Source organism: Phyllobates terribilis, unplaced genomic scaffold (assembly GCF_046119375.1).
Source record: "Phyllobates terribilis strain yellow unplaced genomic scaffold, ASM4611937v1 Scaffold_3__8_contigs__length_932513732, whole genome shotgun sequence".
NCBI classification, from domain to species: Eukaryota; Metazoa; Chordata; class Amphibia; order Anura; family Dendrobatidae; genus Phyllobates; species Phyllobates terribilis.
Genome location: NW_027362763.1, coordinates 486,248,419 through 486,275,450, shown reverse-complemented (window position 1 = coordinate 486,275,450; position 27,032 = coordinate 486,248,419). Strand labels below are relative to the sequence as shown.

Below are 27,032 nucleotides of genomic sequence, written 5' to 3'. Positions count from 1 at the left end.
GCAATAATTATATTGATAATATAAATAATCCTACGCATTCTGCTCAATAATCAACACATCTAAGGACATGAAGATATTTTAATGCAGAAACCCTACAATTAAATACATCTCTCACAGTTCCCCAAACAAATTAAAGTGACAAGATGACAGCAACATATACACACACAAAAATGCATTGGCCACACTAATACGTGTCTCTGCAGAGTATCACCTTTCACCCTACTGCAGTTGTTCCTTCCATGTTCAGGCTGTCAGTTTTGAAAAGCAATTCTTCTTTCATCATAAAATTCTCTTGTAAAAAAAAAAAAAAAATCAAATGCGATTGTTGGGTTAAACCCTGAGAAGTGCCACCTTGCTTGTCATATTTCTGGAGTTTGAACAGTTGTCCATCTAACAGCTGCATTTCTATAAGCTATGGGCAGGTGGCTCTGGATAGATTCTTGCCCCTCACAACAGACTGGATTGAATGTCCACATATGGGCTTTTAGTCCGTCGACCCCTAGTCCTTTCATTTATGTCCATAGTCTGCATGTGTAATGTGCGTGCTTTGTCTGCATACCCACAAAAAGAATATTACTAACACATTGGACTTCTGTTCTTCAGGCAGCTTGGTTTGGAAAGTACATTTTCAAATAGGCATAAAAAATATTCACAACAAAAATAGTCCTTTTCCCTTATAAGAAAGCAAGTGAATTATATTAATATATAATTATATCTCTATATATATTTTTGGTGGCACCAATTATTTTGTCGATCACATTTTAAATAAAAATATGAGTCTTTGAAGCAAGGAGGAATTAAGAATGTCTCCTGCATGGCCAGTGGCACGGAGTCCTGTTCCCATCCTCTGGTTGTAGTTTTAGCGCTGGGCCTTGGATTAAGTGATTTGGCTGAGAGTCTTTGAGAAGATCAGCTCAGGAGAGGTCCTCCACAGAAGGTGTAACGTCGAGCTGAAAACCAAGATCACAAGCTGTTACCACCAAACCAATGCAACTCCATTTCAGCTCAGAATGCCACCATTTCTACAAGGTGGAGAGGATCTACAGGGGCAACAGGTTTTAAAACCAGTACAGATCCTTGCTTTTATCCTGAGGCTGTAAACCTGGGAATGGAGGAGGTAGAGAAGGAGAGTGAGGAAGAAAGAGGTGGTTGAGAAGGGTGGAAAGAATTAAAGGTACAAGAAATTTAAGGACAGGGTAAAATAATAATATGGGTGGCCATTACTTGAAGAAATAATAGGTAGATTTTAAAAGGGGTTTTATAAATCTTTACACTGTAGAAAAAATGGTGATAAAAGATCACATACAGTTCTACATTAAAATGATGTTTTAGGTGATGTTATTATGTGGCAATGTTAGTTGACCTACACAAATCAATCAGATATAAAGACACCTTTCTAGAAGACCACCTCTTTGAAAAGACCTCTGGACCGGAATTCCTGTTTTAACTGCTATAGACAGAGCTTGAAATGAAGGATTTTCAATGAAATTGTTTAAGGAAAAAGAATAGTTTTCCTAGTGTGTCTGCAAGTGGTCAAACTTCAATGTGACTGTTGTCTATATACTGTGGTAGCAGCCATTGTGTAGAATTTATCAGAATTTAGACTGTAATAGCTGACTATACTAATTATTTTAACCTCTTTTTTTACCCAGTTTATTAGGGTTTTCCACTGTTGGCTCATCTGCATTTCTTTTGTCTCATGCTGACAATGTATATGGGTATATATATATATATAACTCTAGAAATGTGACTGACAGGACATTTAGCTGTTTCCAGATTAATTAGATCCTGTACTAATATGCCTGCATTTTCAATCTTGGGGCTCTGCTTTTGGAACAAACAAATGTCAGATATAATGTCCACGATTCATCATTGAGCCTGTTTTTTATCTAGTTTGTGTGTTTTACGCCTTTTTTTTGGTTTGCACCTAATTCATTATTCTATTTGAGCCCTTTTTAAGCCTATTTTATATGTGATTGCCTGTTTTGTTTTCTGCTTTATGGGTGGATTTTAGTGATTCCAGATGTTTTTGGCTGATTCATCAATTGCGACTTTTTTAAAAGTTGCAAAATTTTGCGCAACTCTACTCCAGTTCCCTCGCTAAATATTTATGCATGCTTTTGCGACATTTTGAGAAAGATACAATTTTTTGATTAAAAAATCATAAAAATGATTGATGGCAGGAAAGAAGAGGGTTTTTTTTTACCTTGCGCCAAATTTTTGAATTGCTTGAGCCTTTTTGATTAATTTGGCGCAATAAACTTCAGCGAACACCACAAGACAAAAAAAAGAAAAGTGACTTAAAGAAAAACGCTAATGAATCAGGGCCTATGAGTTTAATTTGATATTAGTGTTTAGTTCCTAAATGTAATAGAGCCCATCAAAACCTTGGCATGGAGTTTATTTGTAGTGCTATTAATGGTTGTCACATTTCACCAACCTTCCCTGAACGTTTTACTCTGTCTTCTCAGCATTTCCTGCAGTTATCTATAACTTCTCGTCATTCCATCAGTCCTCTCTTTTTAATTGTCTGGTTCTGCTTTGATTTTGCAACATCATGATAACTTGCCCTTCCATTCTTACTCTTGAGATTTACACATTTTGCTTATATGACTATCACGTTCCCTTTCATTGTCACGAAATGCTATGAATAGTGTTATAACACAACAGCCAAAAACTAAATTGAGAATGCTGATTAACAATGTACAGGAATCATGTTATAACAGATCATCAAAGAATCCTCTAAGGAATCTGAAATTGTAGTATTCTAGCATGGCGGAGAAGAGTTGACACCATCGGTGTTTTCTGTAAACAAGGCAGCCGATATCAGTCTGTATAGGGATTCCTTTCCGTTGTAAGAACATCACAACATACAAAGTCTGAACTGATCAATTATCCAAATCCTGACTTAAAGGACCTGAAACATTATCTTTCCCAATCCAGGAAAGGGAACTCCAAACAAAGACAACTGAGACAAATGTGCGGGGCAGGAATGTATTGCATGGCTGGCATGAATGGTTAACCACCGGCAATGAAAACACTGAAAAACAAGTCAGAAGACCGAAAGTGAGAAGTTTGCTAGAAGTCTGCTAAGATAGATTATGCTGGTGTCAATAAGTAGAATGTGTTCTCTGATGCTTTTTTTGCAGGTTGATGTTGATTTGTAGTACAATAATTATATATCCAAACTATTTGATGGGCTCTAATGGCTTCTTCAATCTGCTTCATATGTAATTACAATGAGTGCTTGAAATAGGGAAATTAGATTTTCAGCCCCACCATTGTCAGGGTGTTCTTTGTATTACACTGGATAAAAAAATGGCACTTATAAGTGATAATAAATACTAAATGGAATACTATTTTATAATTAGCATTGTGCTGTGTAACTATTAAAAAAACTAATTGGTCAACCATTATTATTCCTATTAAGAAAAATGCTTTTTGAATCCTATTTATATAAAAAAAAATGTAACCCCTGACACGCAATATCTTATATATATATTTAAATTATATTAATTTTTATATTAATTTATTATATTAATTGATATTTTTTTCATTTACAACCTGTAACCTTTCAATTTTTAAATGAATAACTATTTTCGCAAATCCCTTATAATTTTGTGTATTGGTTCTAAACTCTAAGAAATAACTCTACTAATAGTAAACTAGTGAAAGTTTTAGTTTTTCTCACAAGTAATGATAACTTTTACATGCACAGAAGTTTAACTTTGCATTTACATTTCTAGTCCAGCCACAAAATATAAAAGAAAGAATAGTGCTGCCTTCAGCTGGCCATACATAGCAAGATGTAACCAAGTTTTTATCAGTGTTTATGATCTGTGCAACGAAAATCTAATGGATGCCCTTTCAGTGTATGAATGAATCACCTGGGAAAGCATGGAGACCCAGATAAAGGTAGGATATTAATAGAGTCTCTGTTACCAATGTTGTCCATCTCACCCATTTATACATTGCACCTATATTACTAAGGCCAATGAAAAATCTCTATGCAAAAATTGGTTCAACTAGATATATATGGATCATCACTGACCAACACATATATGTAACGGATTGCTCAATTAAGAGAATAGAATGTAAAGAAGGCAACACAGAGTCGATACTTGTATCAAGCAACACATCTACTGTGGTCAATAATCAAATATATCAAATTAAAGTCAGTGAAGACAATTAATATTCATCATAAGAGTTGGAGTTACCCTACAACGTAGCAAAGTCGACGTGCTGCTGCGTGCTTCTCTTCAACTCCTAATACTAATTTTCTTCACTGACTTCTTGAAAACCTGGACTTGTTCTGCACTTGTGGACTGTTTACTCGTTGATGAATATTGTACTTAATTTTTAAATTTTTGATTGTTGATCACATTAGATGTGTTGCACTGTACAAATGTCAACTGTGTGTTGCCTTCTATTCTTGAAAAATCTTACCATGCATGGCCAATTTAATACAGTTTAAAATAGGTTTCATGATATATTTTTTTACATACGTTCTTAGCTTAGTTTTTTAACTTCTGAAATTTTGTAAAAATGTTATTTTCTGTTATTTTTAAAGTACCATAGGGGAGCCTCTGCTGCCTCTGGTGTCTTTATCTTCTTCATGTTTTAAATTTGGTACAGATGCCATCCAGTCCGCAGGAGGCACTTGAGCACATTGATCTCCTGGTAGTCTTCAGGAAAATGGCACTGGTGGCGGCGCATGCACAGATTGAGATGTCGGCTCAGTGACATGCCGAGATCTCAATCTGCGCATGGCCGCCAAGGCGCAATTTTTCTGAAGACCACTAGGAGGTCATTCTGCGCATGCACAGCCACCATTTTCCTGAAGACTGCCAGGAGATCATTGTGCGCAAGCGCCGCCAGTTACTAGGATGGCGCTGGTGCGAAATTTAAAACATAAAGATAAAAACAACAGGAGCAGTAGAGGGGGAGTGGCAGAGCTCAAGACGCTACCCACTGTCCCGCCCCAATGCACAAAGCTATATTTACAAGAAATCTTCAAATATTCATTACACAAAAACCTTAAAACTTTGCCACAGGTATCATTTTAATCTGTGTAACAGCGCCAATATGGCCATGTTTGTACTTTTCTTAGCAAAATCCTGCGGACAGGTTCTCTTTAACTAACATATGCCCATAGTATTTTTATAGTTGGTTTTTAGGGTTGGCAAACGCTGTGTGTCCCGGAAATGTTAAAAATTGTATTCATAGTTAGGAAATGTTTATTTAGTATGTGTGTTATGTATTTTTTACAAATTCTAATATTCAACTGCACAGAGGGAGATAAAGAGAGAAGAGAAGAACAGTATATGGGCTCTTTGCAGTTTAATAGCTCATTATAATGCATCCCTTTAAGTGTTTGTGACACAAGTTGCTTGCTGCTTTGGAGATGGCAGTGGACCCCCTTACATCTTGGGCCAATGTACAGGCGCACAAATTGCACCAATGTATGTTCGCCCCTGCACATGCAGTGTGTATGTCCTGTAATGAAAGCCATTGATTCAGTATGCCCGTGTGTTAATTTTAATCCTAAATTAAAAGATTTTAATGATAAAAAATGAGCTTTCAATTGAAATGAGTAACTAAGCCCGCATGTTTCGCTTTTTGTCATAACTGGATTAGTGGAAATCCAGGATTCTCACCAGTTGGGTATTAGTAGAATAGTTAAGAACGAAGTACAAGTCACCTGCTGTTCTTCAGCACTGATGGTGAGTATTAAAGGGGCTTTCCATAACTGGACAACTCCAGCTTAATCAATCCCGAGCCCCAATTGATCACTCTCCAGGAACAGCAGCGCCACCATTGCTAAAACAGCGCCATTGCAGGAGGTGAATATCCACTGGTTTCATTCTAATTAAGGCCCTAAATTGATAAAGCTGGGGTTGTCCTGTAGCGGATAACCCTTTTAATTTACTAGCTTTTATGTTTCCATGGTTTATGCTAGGAAGATGGTGGATGGTCAAGATTTTAGGATAAGGTGTTAAACGTATTTCCACACTGTTTAGCGGGGGCGTGGTGGTGGACAGGTTAAACTTTTTCTCTCCGGAGGAGCTTTTTTTTGTATATAGCTATTTTGACAACTTAATGTGGTGATCAATGAATACTAACTCTTCTTACCTGCATCAACATTGAGGCTAAGGCTTTGTCCCATGTCTCCTGCTGGTCCTGGATATGGACCAGGGCTTGTCCATGCAGATGCAGATGGCTCACCCTTGCTCAGGTCGCACTGTGTGGCACCAGGCGCCGTTCCTGCTGGAGTGATCCTGTGAGGTCTGACTGATGCTGGGACAAGTAGCGAACTGTAGCGGGGATCAAAGTGTGTACTGTATACCTCATGCATGCCAGCCCGTGGATAACTGGAAGCCTGACTGTTTATAGCTCCCCCAATAGAATAGGGGTGGTGGTGATGGTGATGGTGGTGTGCATGGTGCCAGGGCTCAGGTGGTCCCTGGTGTAGATGGCTATGAAGAGAAGCAGGGGAATAAGGGTCTGCTCCAAAAGGGATTTCTGCATGAGGACCACTTAGAGGACTGGCTAAGCTGCTGCCCAGGGTCGGTGGAGCTGCAGATGGCTGGTAGCTGCTGTTCCAAAAAGATGGAGGAAAGCTTCGTTGACTCATTGGGAAAGATGGATCTGTGGAATAACACAAAACATTACTCTGTGTTACCATGTATTTTTTGCATAGATAACGAAAGAAGAACTGTGTATATACTTCTTTAGTCTGCAGCTACAATTATTTTCTTACTTCAAAGATACAGTGTTTATTCACAGATAAACATAAAATCCCAGGGTTAAAAAACAATTGCTTTCAGCTACATTTGTGCATTTTCAGTCTCTGTTCACACTTCATTTATTAACTACGTAAAAGTGTGACTTCTCTATCTTTCTCCTTTTTTACTGTGAAGAAAACTGTAGCATGCTGGATTTTGATATATACGGAGGGGTGTGCGAGATACATTTTTCTACAGTAGAGTCCAATGTTACATACAATACAGTGACCAGTGTCGGACTGGGGTGCCAAGAGCCCACCAGTAACCAACTCCAGGACCCTACTTTTCAGCTACATGTAAATGTGACATTATCCCCAATCACAAATGTATAACAATGAACTGGGTAGATTATTTAAAGAATAAGATGCTGCCTTTGTCTGTACATAGTGAGTATATAGTGCTAAGTACTGCTCATATAAGAGGGTGGTGGCCACTCCTGCACAGGGGCCCACCGGAGGATTCTCCTGTTCTCCTGTGGGTCAGTCCAAGGCAGAGTCAGTACCAGCAAATATTCATGATAAATTCATCTGACGGAAAGCAAAAATCAAATGTGAACAGAGCCTTACCTCAATCCAAACTTCTGTATTTTACATATTATTTGATCTTGTAATGAAATTACTAAACTCCAACAAAATACATGGATAACACAAAATATCAGCTGGAGATGAAAGTAATAAATAAATAAATAAAATGTTGAATAAATTAGTAATACTGTAGTCAGTGAGATAGTGTTTAAAAGCTGTAATGATACCCAATGGGAGATTAATGCAGAATCACTACTATTATGAGTGGCATAAAAGATTAAAGAGGCAATAAAAATTTCTACTAAATAAAAGAACTATAAAATATGTCACTAAGGACGTTTTTGTGGGTAAAAAGACTGACATGACACAGACAGCACTAAGACCAATGTTATTCAATTGTGCTGTTCAGCTGAGTGGTTTTTTTTTCACGGAACGAATCAGCGCTTGAGAAAAAATTGCAGCATGAATTAGTTTCTTCTGTAAGTCAGATGGGCTTCGCCTATTTAAGTCTTTGGGTGTACAAAAAGAAAAATCGGATTTCATACAGAACTTCCGTATTGCAGTCGATTTTTACCAATAAATTTCCATTAGTAACCTACGAAACTGTATTTGATCATGTGCATTTTAAAATGTTAATCTATGAATTCGGATGCCACATGGACATGGATAATGGACACACGGATGGCACACAGTTTGCATACAAATTCCAGTGTTGATGAAAATCGTCCGAGTTTCCTTGATAAAACTGGGACAATTTTTTATACATTCGTATGAACTTAGCTTAATATGCTTTATCAGTACATTACTGATATTATTATAATACTAAATGGCATTTTTTACTTAACTATTGTGGGGTTTCTGCTGCTTAAACCCCCAAATTTATAAAAACTTTTTTTCTAACCCATATATTTAGGAGCGTTTAGTATGCCTATTTATAGGGGTAGTTAGTTAGTTTTGTTTGCAATTAAACAGATAAGTGCACTGACTCTTCGCATAAGGCCTCATTCCGATCTCTTTTTTTTTTGGTGTACAAGAAAGAAAGGATTGTTTTCACAGTCTGCTCGATCCAATTTTCATGCATTTTGGTCAGTCTGCCTGATTTTACTGTTAGTGCAGAAAAAAAACAACTCCAACCTCCAATTTATTAGATCTCATTCACACGTTCCAGTTTAAATGTGCTCATGAAAAAATAGCACTGGTGTCATCAGTGTTTGGGATCAGTGTGTCATCACTGTTTTTCATGGATGGATAAAGAAATAAATGACAAAGCTTCTCCTATCCTTTCCAATGTTAAATACAGAAAGCACATAGATGGTACACTGATGCCATCCATGTGCTGTGCGTATTTTTCACTGACCCATAGACTTGTATGTCCCCTTTTCATGTGTGCTGCCAAAAAAAACTAACATGTTTCCGTGAATTTGGCAAAAAAAAACAGTGAAAAAACATGGACTTGTGAATGGCACCATAGATTATAATGGGTACATGTCCTATCTATGGAGAAAATGGGTACAACATAGACGTGCAACATGGGCATCTAAATGAGGCCTTAAAGGGGTATTCTCCAAGATCCTACCCAACATGTAGTAGGTGTAATAATAATAATATTAGCAAATACCTCCAATTAGAAATGTAGTATAGTTCTTCTGATTCGCTATGTCGCTTACCTCATGTGCAGGGCATTGCAGTAGCTTAGGTATCCATGGTTACAACCACTTATATAGTGACAGTAAGTTGCTATTATTATTGTTATTACACCTACTACGTATTGGGATAGATTCTTAGAGATGGGAATACCTGTTTAAAGGGTAAAAAAAATTGGCATCTCTTCCGGTGCGGATAAAATATTAATCAAGCACATCAGGTTAGCACAAGGTGGAGGGTCAGTGCACCTGCTGAAATCGGCCCACCTTTAGTGCACTTGTAGACTCATTTACATAAACACTCAAAGTTGATTTTCTCAGCCATGGCAAAAAGTATGTGTGAACTTGTCTTCTATTACTCTACCCAGTTATTAGACCCTAGAGTTCCTGACAGGTTGCTTTTAAAGATTTGCTTATTCCCAACAACCATAAATGAAAGTGAGTACCCATAAAAATAAGTTATGGGCTCCATAGCTTTATTAAACCATGATGTTTTAATTCTATGCAAATCACGGTAGCTTCTGAATGCAGCTTCTGGATCTGTTGGAATGGTAATGGAGAAGGATGTCCCACAACTCCAGATTACTACCTAAGCTGTAGTCTGAAACTGCCTCCAAAGACTGTGCTAATGCCTAATATTAGACATCAGCAAAGACTTCTCTATGGAGCCAGTGAGCAGAGATCGGTGACCTCACACACCGGCGTCTGACTGCCGGATCGGATTGCAGCAATGGGTCACTGCTTTACTTAGTAACTATAAAGTGTTTGATGTTTTTATATATGTGTGTATAATTTACATAAAATACAATAAGTGGAAATAAATACTACCCATCTGCCAAGATTTGCACTAAAACCAGAGTATAAACTGGTACAATTTTCATTAGCATCAGGCCCCAATCTATGTGGACTTATTGGAAATAATTACATTATGTTTGAATGATTGCTATGTGGTACGTAGCAGAATTTACAGACATTTTCAATTTTTTTTGTCAATTACAATATGCTAAAAAATGGGACTGTTTTTTGGCATCTTCAAAATTTGCTTGTGTCAGAGAAATCTCACGTTCTTGTTTATATCCAGGCAATGAACTTATAGTTCTTCTAGCTGAAGATTTGCTACATACATACGGTATAGCCAATGTGAACTAAATTCATCAGCAGTACAAAACTCTTTCCAGTCTGATAGTTACAGTGTATGGCAAATTATGTATCAGTCTTGAGTCCAGGTTGTGTGTAGCCTGGATGCAATTGGCAGAGCTCTGAGAAGTGCCGCAGTAAAAGGGTATCCACTGCTTCAATATTGATGACTGGGAACTGCAGCTCAGCTCCTATTGAAGTGAATAGGAGCTCATTTTCTGCACCTGCAGGAAGCTACTTAACTGTAGGGAGGGTGCTGTTCTGATTCCCTACACTTTTTACATCTAGCCACTGATGGAGCTGATAACAGCAGATACATAGAGTGCCAGATGTCAGACGCCCACTAATCTAATTTAATAATCTAATTGAAGAATAGGTCATCAGTATATCAAAGTAGTGGACAACTCCTTTAATTGAAGATGCCGCCATCAGTGTGGCTGAGGAGAACAATGTAACTTACTTTATTTTTACAAAACAGATCAAGAGTATGGTGAGACTAGGGGTCTGCCTGCAGGTGGCTATCCAGACATACTGGTAGTTGTAGTTTGACAACAGCTAGAGGTTGATGATCCTAGACTGAGTTATATTTTGGATCTGATAAAATCAGTTATTGCACTCTTACCCTCTTAAATTAATGATTTCTATGGACATAACCTATTAATTGCCAGTCGCAATACTTAGTTTACAATATGGTGAATCAGCAGCTGACTGAACAAGTCAATGGTAGCAGAGCTATGTTTGTCAGATGTAACATGAATAAGCTTTTAAGATGCACTAGGGCCAAATTTCTTAATTTTTCCTCAATGTTTTCAGATAGGACCACTACTAAACTCACTGAATTATTTGATAGAATTATCAGAGCAATCCTTGAACACCCAAAGTCACCAAGTTGATGGACTATTGTGAAAAATACTATAGTTACTAGGAAAAAGTAGGTTATAGCATTTTCTACAAGTATGAAATGGGAACTACACACATCGAATGCTAGAATTACCCTCCCCATAGCCATAGGTTCTTCTGATAATCACTCATAAGTTCATCTGTCAACATATTAAGACAATTTGCATCAAACTCAAGACATCAACCCAGATTTCTATGTCCAGAATGACATCTCCAAACACTGTGATGCAATAAAAGTTACAATCAGTCCTATCAACTGGGGCAAGAATTGGTAAAAGGAAATCAGGGAAAGATATTAGCAGCCTTTTACAAGTAACTTTCTAACTTATTTATGGAGGCTTTTAAATGTAGAATCCTTCCTATACAATTCTGTTGCGTTATAGGACCACTTCTGGCTTTTGCTTCAAAAATGGCAACAAAATTGCATGAAGTAAATCATCCTAAAGTAGTGACTCTGTGTAGTGCACTGAGGACTATTAATTCTGTATTGATTTGTAAAGAATTCCATAGATTCATCTACTAAACCAGCATGTGAACCAAGCTAGAGCAGGTGTACTTAGATATATATTTATATACACTGTTATACTTTATATTGTGTTCAATCACAGTGAACATATCTGATATATACAAACAAACATATACATATATGTATGTATAAAACATTTATACATTGTGTTCATATACAGCATATATAGTGTATATATATACATGTATGTCTATCTTTATATATACAGTGAATACAAGTAGTATTCAACCCCCTGCAGATTTAGCTGGTTTGATAAGATGCAAATAAGTTAGAGCCTTCAAACTGCAAACGAGAGTAGGTTTTATGAACAGAAGCATAAATCTTACAAACCAAAAAGTTATGTTGCTCAGTTGAATTTTATTAAATTTTAAACATAAAAGTGTGGGTCAATTATTATACAACCCCTATGTTTAATATTTTGTGGAATAACCCTTGTTTGCAATTACAGCTAATAATCGTCTTTTATAAGACCTGATCAGGCCGGCACAGGTCTGTGGAGTTATCTTGGCCCACTCCTCCATGCAGATCTTCTCCAAGTTATCTAGGTTCTTTGGGTGTCTCATGTGGACTTTATTCTTGAGCTCCTTCCACAAAATTGGGTTAAGGTCAGGAGACTGACTAGGCCACTCCAACACCTTGACTTTTTCCCTCTTGAACCAGGCCTTGGTTTTCTTGGCTGTGTGCTTTGGGTCATTGTCTTCTTGGAAGATGAAATTACGACCCATCTTAAGATCCTTGATGGAGGAGCGGAGGTTCTTGGCCAAAATCTTCAGGTAGGCCGTGCTATCCATCTTCCCATGGATGCGGACCAGATGGCCAGGCCCCTTGGCAGAGAAACAGCCCCACAGCATGATGCTGCCACCACCATGCTTGACTGTAGGGATGGTATTCTTGGGGTCGTATGCAGTGCCATCCAGTCTCCAAACGTCACGTGTGTGGTTGGCACCAAAGATCTCGATCTTGGTCTCGTCACACCATAGAACCTTGAACCAGTCTGTCTCAGAGTCCTCCAAGTGATCATGAGCAAACTGTAGACGAGCCTTGACATGACGCTTTGAAAGTAAAGGTACCTTACGGGCTCGTCTGGAACGGAGACCATTGCGGTGGAGTACGTTACTTATGGTATTGACTGAAACCAATGTCCCCACTGCCATGAGATCTTCCCGGAGCTCCTTCCTTGTTGTCCTTGGGTTAGCCTTGACTCTTCGGACAAGCCTGGCCTTGGCACGGGAGGACACTTTCAAAGGCTGTCCTGGCCGTGGAAGGCTAACAGTAGTTCCATAAGCCTTCCACTTACGGATGATGCTCCCAACAGTGGAGACAGGTAGGCCCAACTCCTTGGAAAGGGTTTTGTACCCCTTGCCAGCCTTGTGACCCTCCACGATCTTGTCTCTGATGGCCTTGGAATGCTCCTTTGTCTTTCCCATGTTGACTATGTCTGAGTGCTGTTCACAAGTTTGGGGAGGGTCTTAAATAGTCAGAAAAGGCTGGCAAAAGAGATCTTTAATCCACACATGTGAAGCTCATTATTCTTGGTGCCTGAACTACTTCTTAATACTTTAGGGGGACCAAACAGAATTCTTGTGGTTTGAGGGGTTGAATAATAAATGACACTCTGAATTAACTTTTAACGTTTTAAAAAAACAAAACAAAAAAAAACAAACCATATTTTCTGCAGTGCATTTCCCACTTCCAGGCTGATCTACAGTACAAATGTCACAATGCCAAGTTAATTCCGCATGTGTCAACCAGCTAAATCTGCAGGGGGTTGAATACTACTTGTAGGCACTGTATATATATATATATCAGCTGAGATACATACATATATATATATATACACATATATACATATCTATATATATATATCAGTGCTTGGAATAAAGTTAAACCAGAGTATAAACTTGCTTTAACAATATTATGACAAGAAAGAAAAGAAAAAGACAGTGAGTGTGCAAGAAGAAATAATGGAGGAAGGAGTGAATAATTATATATATATATATATATATATATATATATATATATATATATATATATCTACATATATATACACATATATATTTCCACAGAGCCTGTTGTACCTAATTCATTTCATTTTTACATTTAGTAGAGAGAATTGATCTAAATTACTTAAACCTTTACATTACTTTTTAATTAAAAATCAATCCAGTAAATTGCTGTCTATGATTATATTGACACCACTAAGTCCTACTCTAGACTAGACGCCCAACTTTCTATTATATTACACTCTGGTCTTTTATATAGCATGACATTACAATATGCTGACTATAAGATGTGTGCAGGTACATACAAACTGTACTAAATTCACTGCCCACAGAGGTAAAATTCACATAGAAATTGCAGTTGCTTATAGATATAATATCAGTGGTTTTCTGCTTTAACTAGTAAGATGTAATATAACTTTGTATTAACTTTGTAAGGTGTAGGTGAAAATCTAAAATTGGTATTCAAGAAAGAATAAAAAGACTGTATAGAGTAACCCCAGCTGTGCCACATATTAGTATAAATGATGGTATGAAATAGTGCATGTCTTAGTGCCCTCACCTCTCCAGGAGCTGGCACTTCGGGCAGCCTTGGCACTGGCACTGCTGGGAGAGTAGCTGCTGGGCAGGCTGAGGGCTCTGCTGAAGTGCTCATCCACCACCGAACTGATGTCTCCCTGGAAATAAGTGAATAGGATGCATCGGGAGTTGATGTACTCCGCTTCAGGGGGTCTCTCCTTGTCAGGGCTGCAGTCCTCTTCCTTAATACTGGCTGGGACATGGGTGGAGAACGAGCTGGCACTGCTGCTGGCACTACTGCTGGCACTGCTACTGGCACTTTCAGGAGCTTCCTGCATTTTCGAGTAGAACGCTAGCTTCTAAAAGAATGCAAAAAACACCATCAGCCAATGGGAATGGAAAGGATATGTTGGCAGACATGGCGCTGCTGAGGAGCAAAGACTGCGGGAAAAAGCATAGACCTCAAGGAGAGCAGATATAGTACCCAGAGCTAAGAGTATGGACTGTATACAGCACCCTGATCATTAATATGGCAGTAATAATCATCATGACAAATGCAGCAGCACCGATCACTGACCGAATACTTGTCTTCAGATTTACCTTTATTGGGATCTTAGCTCTCTGGGTCAGAAAAAGGAGAACATTCCTCAAGTCGCAAACTAATCCATCGCCGTCTAATGCTGTCATTCAGAAGGAGAATGTCCCAGGGAGCAAAATCCCATAATCAATTCATAGCCTTCTACTTACTAACATTTCCCAACGAATTCAAGCACCACTGCGCTAACACTGCGCAAACCACCGCCTGCGGTACAGCAGAGCCCCCAATGCCGGCTAACAATGGGGGGATCGCCTCCAGCTCTGCTGTGAAACGGACTAGAACAGGTGCAGGATATGGGAAAGAGTGTAACCCAAGTCTGCACAATTACCAAACAAAGAACTGTGTCCAGACCCCTGTACACCTGTTCACCAGCGATGTACTAGGGTGTATATATGTATATATTTATAGAGCTATATGTATTTTTATGAATTTTATTATATTGCATATATACATAAGTATCTACAACTACACATTTATATGTCTACATGTACACTTGATCATATATATATATATATATATATATATATACTTGCATATGAAATTACATGTATTTTTAGGAATTGTTTTGTATTACATACCTACACGCCTACATCTACATGCATACTTGCATATAAAGTTATATGTACTCTTATATATTGCACTATATTAAATTCCCACTTCTCTACTTCTACTTTTATATATCTCCTTCTACACTTGCTCTTATCCATCTCCACACTCTTGCACATAAAACTACATGTATTCTTAGGAAATGTATTACATTCCTACAAATCTACATTTATATAGTTGTATGCATCTATATGTACACTTGCATACATCTGTCTACATGTACAATTGTTAGTATCGATCTACACACACTTGCATAAAAAATTATAAGTATTCTTATTAAATGTATTGTACTAGATACCTACAAGTCTACATCTATACCTACAAGTATTCATTTGTATACTTTGTGCTTGTATGCATCTACATGTACACTTGTTCCTATAGGTACATGACTACTTCTACACTTATATCCATCTACATGTACTTATTCCTATCTGTACATGACTACTCCTAGACTTGTATACATCCACTTCTACACGTATTCCTATCTGTATATGACTGCTTCTACACTTGTATACATCTACACTTATTCCTATCTGTACATGACTACTTCTACACGTGTTCCCATCTGTAGATGACTACTCCTACACGTGTATACATATATACTTGTGTACATCTACATTTGTACATTTGTATACTGTATACACTTCTTCCTATCCGTACATGACTACTCCTACACGTGTGTATATATATATATATACTTGTATACATCTACATTTATATACATTGACACACTGTATACACGTCTTCCTATCCGTACATGACTACTCCTAAACGTGTATATATATATATATATATATATATACTTGTATACATCTACATTTATATACATTGACACACTGTATACCCGTCTTCCTATCCGTTCATGACTACTCCTACACGTGTATATATATATATATATATATATACTTGTATACATCTACATTTATATACATTGACACACTGTATACATGTCTTCCTATCCGTACATGACTACTCCTACACGTGTATATATATATATATATATATATATACTAGTATACATCTACATTTATATACATTGACACACTGTATACCCGTCTTCCTATCCGTTCATGACTACTCCTACACGTGTATATATATATATATACTTGTATACATCTACATTTATATACATTGACACACTGTATACATGTCTTCCTATCCGTACATGACTACTCCTAAACGTGTATATATATATATATATATATATATATATATATATACTTGTATACATCTACATTTATATACATTGACACACCCGTCTTCCTATCCGTACATGACTACTCCTACACGTGTATATATATATATATATATATATATATACTTGTATACATCTACATTTATACACATTGACACACTGTATACCCGTCTTCCTATCCGTTCATGACTACTCCTACACGTGTATATATATATATACTAGTATACATCTACATTTATACACATTGACACACTGTATACCCGTCTTCCTATCCGTTCATGACTACTCCTACACGTGTATATATATATATATACTTGTGTACATCTACATTTATACACATTGACACACTGTATACCCGTCTTCCTATCCGTACATGACTACTCCTACACGTGTGTATATATATATATATATATACTAGTATACATCTACATTTATATACATTGACACACTGTATACACGTCTTCCTATCCGTACATGACTACTCCTACACGTATATATATATATATATATATATATATATATATACTAGTATACATCTACATTTATACACATTGACACACTGTATACACGTCTTCCTATCCGTGCATGACTACTTCTGCACATCCCCTTCTACAATTGTTCCTATCCCTTCCGTGCTGCACCTATTTGCATTGAGGGAGCTAAGTAAATATTGTGATTAGCACCTATTTAGCCGGTGGACACTTCACAGTTGAGAAGTTTCACACTCCGTATAACCATAGAGAAGCCCTGTAAATGAGGAGATGTAGCAGATCTGGGTTTGTCATCTGACACAATCACACAATCTAGTTGTCAGTGAGCGGCATTGCACTTGACATGGTGAATCATTGAGTAATCCCGATGCTCTTGCACTGACACGGTCCGCACTGACACGGTCAGCTCTGCTACATGCGCAGCCCGGTCCGTGCACACGTGCAGAGTAACCTACCTGATGATAGGGACTATAGGCAGCGGTGAAGTACGGCTGGGGCGGACCATACACTTGGTACATTACATCCAGACAGCTCATGGCTAGCAGTAGATGGAGGGGATGCTGCTGCGGTTTTAGCGGTGCTGTACACGTTCATTAATGTCCAGTGCGGCTTCTAGTCCACATGGGAAGGACTCCTGGAGCTCCAGTGTCTCCGCTGCTGCGCTCCGTGACTACTAGCCCGGCGTGGGACAGAGTGACAGGCGGGGGCATTTATCTCCCACGCGTCATCACGTCCTTGCTGGGCAGCACTAGAGGAGAGCTGAGAGGTGGGAGATCAGGGTCTACAAGAGGGGCTCACAGTACAGGCAGCACTCCCCTCCCACCATCCACCCCCTGCAGTGCTGCTGTGCCGGCTCCCACTGCTGCTCTATTATCCTCCACACATAGAAGCTCTTTGATCCCAGTCCTTCTCACCTTTCCCCTCTCTCTGCCGTTCCCACTCCAAGCCACTGTGCACTAGCCACACACGTGCAGTAATGGGACCTCAAGCATCTACTTCCAGCAGCAACCTGGAGTCTGGGCTAGCAGCACAGAACCAAAACTTAGTCACAGTGCAATCCCAGCCTGAAGGCACAGAGTGGCATTAAGCCTGGGCAGCAGGGCCATACTGAGAGTTTATGCTGCGCCTTGTACTTTTAGGCTGTGTTGCTGCTGCAGTGAAGTTTTTTGCTGCAACCGCAACAAAAAATGAATTATCTGCAATGATTTTTAAAACTTGCAGCAAAAACTTTGCCTTTTTTTCAGTGGGAAAAAAATGCACTTTGGATGATTGTGAGAACGCTGCCTTAGTGCTCACTTTAAGTGGCGAGTCAGGTTGGCACTAGTGATGAGCAAGCATTAAAATGCTCGGGTACTCGTTGAACAGGTCGAGCAAATTGGAATACTCCAGTGCTCGGTCCGAGTAATGAGCCCAATGTATGTCTATGGCATTTTTCCGGCGGCTCCCCCAAGCGGTCTGCAGAGGGCATAAAAATTGCCCAAATCGATGGGAACAGTGTTCAAATGACATGAGAACAGCATGGGGAAGACCCCTGGAAGCATTTATAACTCCCAGATCACTGCTGTCAGCAACGTTGTCAGAGTATTACGCCACTTTTACGGACTCACAATAAAACATACAAAAACAAAACTAAAATGGATTTTCCTGGGAAATATGTTAAGGAACATCCTTTCCAGGGTAATGACTTGTATATAAGACAAAATAAATAACCAAAAACAAAAATGCTCCTCTACACCTTGGGCTATGTTCACACATAGTGTTTTTGATGCGTTTTTGCACTTTTGCATTGCTTTCAACCGTGACAAATGCATTCAACGGGAAATGTCATTTTAACATTTAACAACCTTATCTGGCCATGTGCTGTGTGACACATCATCAGACACATCCTGTTTCATTTATGAAGGAGGGATTGTGAAAGTCACAAATAATATTTTTACAGCCTTACTTACTATTCTTAAAGGACCTGCAGTCGGCTATGCTTTACAAAATACTATTCCAAAGATATGTATGATGCATATTGGCTGGAGATCAATTTGGTCATACTTCCCCATTTAGTAAATATGGACAAAACTATGCAGTGGACCCCTAATGATACAACCTAAACTTGGAATAAATCCAAATACCACCTGCAATTAATATAACAACAATCTTTACTGAAATTTTTTTTAAAAAAATTCTTAGTACAAAACCACAAATGATTAAGAAAATTCAAGAGGAAAGGATGAATCAAAAGAATGTGGGCACGTGTGGATCAGGATACATCCCCTCATACATATAAATTAGTAGTCATAGGAGGGTTTTCCTTCCAATATAGGCCCCACCTCTCTACCCAGTGAACAACATAGGGTGTAAATATGCAAAAAACGTCCCTACATAGGGCTCAGCTCGATATAAACCTTGCTGTTAAATATACTAATACAACTCCTGAAATAATATGAGTCTTTGCAAAAGAGTTCTAAGTTAATGCCCTCCCAAATAGGAGCACCGGTTTAAGTTTATCGAACTTACCCATCAGAAATGTAAAAATTCCCGGTCCCGCACCACAAGTAACGCCCCGACGCGCGTTTCGCACACTCAGTGCTTTCTGAAGGGGAGTGTGTAAAGTAAAGAGTCATGCCTCATCGCATTTATACGTATCCCTGTTCAATGTCCGCCAATTATTGCACCACATGTCCGCGCTGTCACAGCGTCTCCGGAAGCACGAGATCCGGCTCTCCTTTCAGGCATGCATCCGGGGAAATCCCCATCTGACGTCATTGTTGCATGCCGGAAATGACAGAGGCCTTTGCCTGTCCATGGACAAACTGTTTCAGCGTGCATGCACCTGCCAGCGCCATTTTACCGGAGTCTCATCTTATCATACATTCCGCTGTGAACCTGGACCACTCATACAAACACAGACAGAAGGCACTCCAGCAAGCATCCGCCCCGGAAAGCACCGCCACAAAGTCAATCCACACAGCGCCCACATACAGAAGAAGGTAAGGGGCATTCATTCTATAGATGAAAGCCCACAGTGGGTGTACCACAGAGAAAATAACCCACACGGTGCCCCCCCAACACAGATCATAGTATCATCCAAAAGTATTACATAAAAATAAAAATTGAAAAAAGATGAAAAAGAGAAGAGGGAGGAGAGATAGACTTGTCTTACAATTAGATATGTAAGCACACATATGCACATATGTTACATATGTCAATATATACAGATAACAGTCTAGAACAATGTACATCAAGACATATAGTACAGACCAAAAGTTTGGACACACCTTCTCATTTAAAGATTTTTCTGTATTTTCATGACTTTGAAAATTGTACATTCACACTGAAGGCATCAAACCTACGAATTAACACATGTGGAATTATATACTTAACAAAAATGTGTGAAACAACTGAAAATATGTCTTATATTCTAGGTTCTTCAAAGTAGCCACCTTTTGCTTTGATGACTGCTTCGCATACCCTTGCCATTCTCTTGATGAGCTTCAAGAGGTAGTCACCGGAAATGGTTTTCACTTCACAACTGTGCCCTGTCAGGTTTAATAAGTGGGATTTCTTGCCTTATAAATGGGGTTGGGACCATCAGTTGTGTTGTGCAGAAGTCAGGTGGATGCACAGCTGATAGTCCTACTGAATAGACTGTTAGAATTTGGAAGAAAAAAGCGGCTAAGTAAAGAAAAACGAGTGGCCATCATTACTTTAAGAAATGAAGGTCAGTCAGTCCGAAAAATTGGGCAAACTTTGAAAGTGTCCCTAAGTGCAGTTGCAAAAACCATCAAGCGCTACAAAGAAACTGGCTCACATGAGGACCGCCCCAGGAAAGGGAGACCAAGAATCACCTCTGCTTTTGAGGATAAGTTTATCCGAGTCACCAACCTCAGAAATTGCAGGTTAACAGCAGCTCAGATTAGAGACCAGGTCAATGCCACACAGAGTTCTAGCAGCAGACACATCTCTACAACAACTGTTAAGAGGAGACTTTGTGCAGCTGGCCTTCATGGTAAAATAGCTGCTAGGAAACAACTGCTAAGGATAGGCAACAAGCAGAAGAGACTTGTTTGGGCTAAAGAACACAAGGAATGGACATTAGGCCAGTGGAAATCTGTGCTTTGGTCTGATGAGTCCAAATTTGAGATCTTTGGTTCCAACCACCGTGTCTTTGTGCGACGCAGAAAAGGTGAACGGATGGACTCTACATGCCTGGTTCCCACCGTGAAGCATGGAGGAGGAGGTGTGATGGTGTGGGGGTGCTTTGCTGGTGACACTGTTGGGGATTTATTCAAAATTGAAGGCATACTGAACCAGCATGGCTACAACAGCATCTTGCAGCGGCATGCTATTCCATCCGGTTTGCGTTTAGTTGGACCATCATTTATTTTTCAACTGGACAATGACCCCAAACACACCTCCAGGCTGTGTAAGGGCTATTTGACCAAGATGGAGAGTGATGGAGTGCTACACCAGATGACCTGGCCTCCACAGTCACCAGACCTGAACTCAATCGAGATGGTTTGGGGTGAGCTGGACCTCAAAGTGAAGGCAAAAGGGCCAACAAGTGCTAAGCATCTCAGGGAACTCCTTCAAGATTGTTGGAAGACCATTTCCGGTGACTACCTCTTGAAGCTCATCAAGAGAATGCCAAGAGTGTGCAAAGCAGTCATCAAAGCAAAAGGTGGCTACTTTGAAGAACCTAGAATATAAGACATATTTTCAGTTGTTTCACACTTTTTTGTAAAGTATATAATTCCACATGTGTTAATTCATAGTTTTGATGCCTTCAGTGTGAATGTACAATTTTCATAGTCATGAAAATACAGAAAAATCTTTAAATGAGAAGGTGTGTCCAAACTTTTGGTCTGTACTGTAGTTCCCAAATTAATAATCCATTTAAGCTCAAGATGAGCCAGAGCTTTCTTAATGTCCCCTCCCCTAATTCCACAATGAATTCTGTCAATCCCTCTTTTAAAACCACAGGGATCAGAGTTGTGGAAAAGCTTAAAATGCTTGGGGATGGTTTTGAGAGACACCAAGTCCTCCACCTCCCTTGCCCCAACAATGTCCCTAGCATGCTCTCGACTTCGAATACGTAGCTCCCTAGATGTAAGCCCAACGTAGATTTTATCACATGGACACACCCCATAGTACACTACATATGATGTGCTGCAGGATAAGTAGCTGGTGACTGCGAAGGTCCGAGTCCCATCTGCTGAGGTGAAAGAGTTAGCTCTGATAATGTTACCTTTTGTACAGGCAAGGCAATCACTGCAGGGAAAGCATCCCCACCTCTGTTTGCTATTCCCAAAATAATTCCTTGATTTAGCCACGTAGTGGCTCTTTACAAGATGGGGCGGATGCTTGCTGGAGTGCCTTCTGTCTGTGTTTGTATGAGTGGTCCAGGTTCACAGCGGAATGTATGATGAGATGAGACTCCGGTAAAATGGCGCCGGCAGGCGCATGCGCGCTGAAACAGTTTGTCCATGGACGGGCAAAGGCCTCCGTCATTTCCGGCATGCACCAATGACGTCAGATGGGGATTTCCCCGGATGCATGCCTGAAAGGAGAGCCGGATCTCGTGCTTCCGGAGACGCTGTGACAGCGCGGACATGCGGTGCAATAATTGGCGGACATTGGACGGGGATACGTATTAATGCGGTGAGGCATGAGTCTTTGCATTACACACTCCCCTTGAGAAAGCACTGAGTGTGCGAAACGCGAGTCGGGGCGTTACTTGTGCTATGGGACCGGGCAGTTTTACATTCCTGATGGGTAAGTTCGATAAACTTAAATCGGTGCTCCTATTTGGGAGGGCATTAACTTATAACTCTTTTACATAGACTCATATTATTTCAGGAGTTGTATTAGTATATTTAACAACAAGGTTTATATTGAGCTGAGCCCTATGTAGGGATGTTTTTTGCATATTTACACCCAATGTTGTTCACTGGGTAGAGAGGTGGGGCCTATATTGGAAGGAAAACCCCTCCTATGACTACTAATTTATATGTATGAGGGGATGTATCCTGGTCCACACGTGCCCACATTCTTTTGATTTATCCATTCCTCTTGAATTTTTTAATCATTTGTGGTTTTGTACTAAGAATTTAAAAAAAAAAATTTCAATAAAGATTGTTGTTATATTAATTACAGGTGGTATTTGGATTCGTTCCAAGATTAGGTTGCGTCGGCTATGCTTTGTTGTTTCCATTATTAAAGAGTGGGTCACCTATACTGTTATTGCTTATGCAGTGACAGCAAGGGCTGCCAAAAATTTGGACGCAACCCAATACCCCTTTAAAGAGACATAGAGGAGGGTCTCAGTAAAAAAATGTTCCCATTATAAAGTAGTGGGTCTCCTATAGTAGTAATGCCCATGCTGTGACTGCAAGGGCTGCCAAAATTAGGGAAAAATCCCACTAACAATTTAAACACACATAGAACTGGGCCACAATAATGACATGTTCTCATTAGAAAGGAGAGGGTCTGCTATACAGTTTTAGGGTATGCAGTGAGTCCAACGGCTGTCAAAATTTAGGAAAAACCCCACTAACAATTTAAAGACACATAGAGCAGGGCCACATTAACGCCATGTTCCCATTAGAAAGGAGAGGGTCTGATATACAGTTATAGGGTATGCAGTGCATCCAACAGCTGCCAAAATGTAAGAAAAACCCCACTAACAATTTAAAGACACATGAATCTGACCTACAGTAATGAGTGCGACATGTCCCCATTAAAAAAGAGTGGGACTCCCATACTGTTTGCATATGCAGTGAATGCAACGGCTGCCAAACATGTGGAGGAACTCCAATGTCACTTGTAAGAGATATAGAGGTCGGAGGGCCTCCTGAAAACAATGTTCCCATTAGTAAGAATTGGGTCTCCCATACTGTTTGAGTATGCAGTGAATGCAACGTCTGCCAAAAATTTGAAGTCATTCCAATGTCCCTTGTAAGAGACGTAGAGGTTGGAGGGCCTCCTGAAAACAATGTTCCCATTGATAGGAAGTGGGTCTCCCACACTATTTGCCAATGAAGTGAATGCAATGGATGCCAAAAATTTGGAGGCACTCCAATGCCCCTTGCAAGAGACATAGAGGTAGGATGGCCTCCTGAAAACAATGTTCCCATTATTAGGAAGTGGGTCTCCCATACTGTTTGCCTATGCAGTGAATGCAATGGCTGCCAAAAATTTGGAGGAACTCCAATGCCCCTTGCAAGAGACGTAGAGGTCTGAGGGCCTCCTGAAAACAATGTTCCCATTATTAGGATGTGGGTCTCCCATACTGTTTGCCTATGCAGTGAATGCAACGGTTGCCAAAAATTGGAGGCACTCCAATGCCCCTTGCAATAGAGGTAGAGGTCGGAGGGCCTCCTGAAAACAATGTTCCCATTATTAGGAAGTAGGTCTCCCATACTATTTGCCTATGCAGTGAAGCAGTGGCTGTCAAAAATTTGGAGGCACTCCAATGCCCATTGCAATAGACATAGAGGTCGGAGGGCCTCCTGAAAACAATGTTCCCATTAGTAAGAAGTGGGTCTCCCATACTGTTTGATTATGCAGTGAATGCAACGGCTGCCAAAAATTGAAGTCACTCCAATGTCCCTTTTAAGAGACGTAGAGGTTGGAGAACCTCCTGAAAACAATGTTCCTAATATTAGGAAGAGGGTCTCCCATACTATTTGCCTATGCAGAAAATCCAATGGCTGCCAAAAAATTGGAGGCACTCCAATGTTCCTTGCAAGAGACGTAGAGGTAGGATGGCCTCCTGAAAACAATGTTCCCATTATTAGGAAGTGGGTCTCCTATACTGTTTGCCTATGCAGTGAATGCAATGGCTGCCAAAAATTTGGAGGAACTCCAATGCCCCTTGCAATAGAAGTAGAGGTCGGAGGGCCTCCTGAAAACAATGTTCCCATTATTAGGAAGTGGATCTCCCATACTATTTGTCTATGCATTGCAGCAGCGGCTGCCAAAAATTTGGAGGCACTCCAATGCCCCTTGCAATAGACATAGAGGTCGGAGGGCCTCCTGAAAACAATGTTCCCATTATTAGGAAGTGGGTCTCCCATACTATTTGCCTATGCAGTGAAGCAATGGCTGCCAAAAATTAGGAGGCGCTCCAATGTTGCTTGCAAGAGACATAGAGGTCGGAGGACCTCCTGAAAACAATGATTCCATTATTAGGAAGTAGGTCTCCCATATTGTTTGCATATACAGTGAATGCAACGGTTGCCAAAAATTTGGAGGCATTCCAATGCCCTTCGCAAGAGATGTAGAAGTCAGAGGGCTTCCTGAAAATAATGTTCCCATTAGTAAGAAGTGGTCTCCCATACTGTTTGCCTATGCAGGGAATGCAATGGCTGCCAAAAGATTGGAGGAACTACAAAACCCCTTGCAATAGACGTAGAGGTCGGAGGGCCTCCTGCAAACAATGTTTCCATTATTAGGAAGTGGGTCTCCCATACTGTTTGCCTATACAGTGAATGCAATGGCTGCCAAAAATTTGGAGGCACTCCAATGATCCTTGCAAGAGACATTGTTTTCAGGAGGCCCTCCGACCTCTGTGATCCCATTATTAGGAAGAGGGTCTCCCATACTGTTTGCATATGCAGTAAATGCAACGGCTGCCAAAAGTTTGAAGTCACTTCAATGCCCCTTGCAAGAGACGTAGAGGTCGGAGGACCTCCTGAAAACAATGTTCCCATTATTAGGAAGTGGGTCTCCCATACTATTTGCCTATGCAGAAAATCCAACGGCTGCCAAAAAATTGGAGGCACTCCAATGTTCCTTGCTAGAGACATAGAGGTAGGATGGCCTCCTGAAAACAATGTTCCCATTATTAGGAAGAGGGTCTCCCATATTGTTTGCCTATGCAGGGAATGCAATGGCTGCCAAAAATTTTGAGGCACTCCAATGCCCCTTGCAAGAGACATAGAGGTTGGAGGGCTTCCTGAAAACAATTATCCCATTATTAGGAAGAGGGTCTCCCATATTGTTTGCCTATGCAGGCAATGCAAATGCTGCCAAAAAATTTGAGGCACTCCAATGTTACTTGCTAGAGACATAGAGGTCGGAGGGCTCCTGAAAACAATGTTCCCATTATTAGGAAGTGGGTCACCCATACTGTTTGCATATGAAGTGAATCCAACGACTGCCAAAAATTTGGAGGCATTCCAATGCCCCTTGCAAGTGACGTAGAGGTCGGAGGGCCTCCTGGAACCAATGTTCCCATTATTAGGAAGTGGGTCTCCTATACTGTTTGCCTATGCAGTGAATGCAATGGCTGCCAAAAAGTTGGAGGCATTCCAATGCCCCTTGCAAGTGACGTAGAGGTCAGATGGCCTCCTGAAAACAATGATCCCATTATTAGGAAGTGGGTCTCCCATATTGTTTGCCTATGCAGTTAATGTAACGGCTGCCAAAAATTTGTAGGCACTCCAATGCCTCTTGCAATAGACGTAGAGATCGGAGGGCCTCCGGGAAACAATGTTCCCATTATTAGGAAGTGGGTCTCCTATACTGTTTGCCTATGCAGTGAATGCAACAGCTGCTAAAAATTTAGAGGCACTCCAATGCCCCTTGCAAGATACGTAAAGGTCGGAGGGCCTCCTAAAAACAATGTTCCCATTATTAAGAAATGGGTCTCCCATACTGTTTGCCTATGCAGTGAATGCAAGGGCTGTCAAAAATTTAGAGGCACTCCAATGCCCCTTGCAAGAGACGTAGAGGTTGGAGGGCCCCCTGAAAACAATGTTCCCATTATTAGAAAGTGGGTCTCCCATACTATTTGCCTATGCAGTGAAGCAACGGCTGCCAAAAATATGGAGCACTCCAATGGTCCTTGCAAGAGACATAGAGGGCGGAGGGCCTCCTGAATACAATAATCATATTATTAGGAAGAGGATCTCCCATATTGTTTGCCTATGCAGGAAATTCAACGGCTGCCAAAATATTGGAGGCACTCCATTGCCCCTTGCAATAGACGTAGAGGTCAGAGGGCTCCTGAAAACAATGTTCCCATTATTAGGAAGTGGGTCTCCTATACTGTTTGCCTATGCAGTGAATGCAACGGCTGCCAAAAATTTGGAGGAACTCCAATGCCACTAGC

General features: G+C 40.1%; 1 protein-coding gene across 4 annotated transcripts; it reads right to left on the bottom strand.

Annotated features, from left to right (window-relative positions):
• Positions 1 to 43: 43 nt before the first annotated feature.
• VGLL2 (vestigial like family member 2) lies at positions 44 to 17,705 on the bottom strand. Of its 4 annotated transcripts, none has more exons than XM_073673195.1 (4): positions 14,635 to 14,917; positions 14,078 to 14,393; positions 6,133 to 6,648; positions 44 to 1,102 (listed from the first exon to the last, which is right to left on the bottom strand). In XM_073673195.1, exons 1-4 carry the CDS (start codon positions 14,719 to 14,721, stop codon positions 1,059 to 1,061), a joined length of 963 nt encoding a protein of 320 aa, XP_073529296.1. In that variant the 5' UTR covers positions 14,722 to 14,917; the 3' UTR covers positions 44 to 1,058. The 4 variants fall into 4 exon arrangements, with proteins under 4 accessions (XP_073529296.1, XP_073529298.1, XP_073529297.1 ...); XM_073673197.1 differs by lacking the exon at positions 14,635 to 14,917 and adding an exon at positions 17,380 to 17,705 and having other exon boundaries at positions 47 to 1,102; XM_073673196.1 differs by having other exon boundaries at positions 48 to 950; positions 14,635 to 14,913.
• Between the last annotated feature and the right edge of the window lie 9,327 nt (positions 17,706 to 27,032).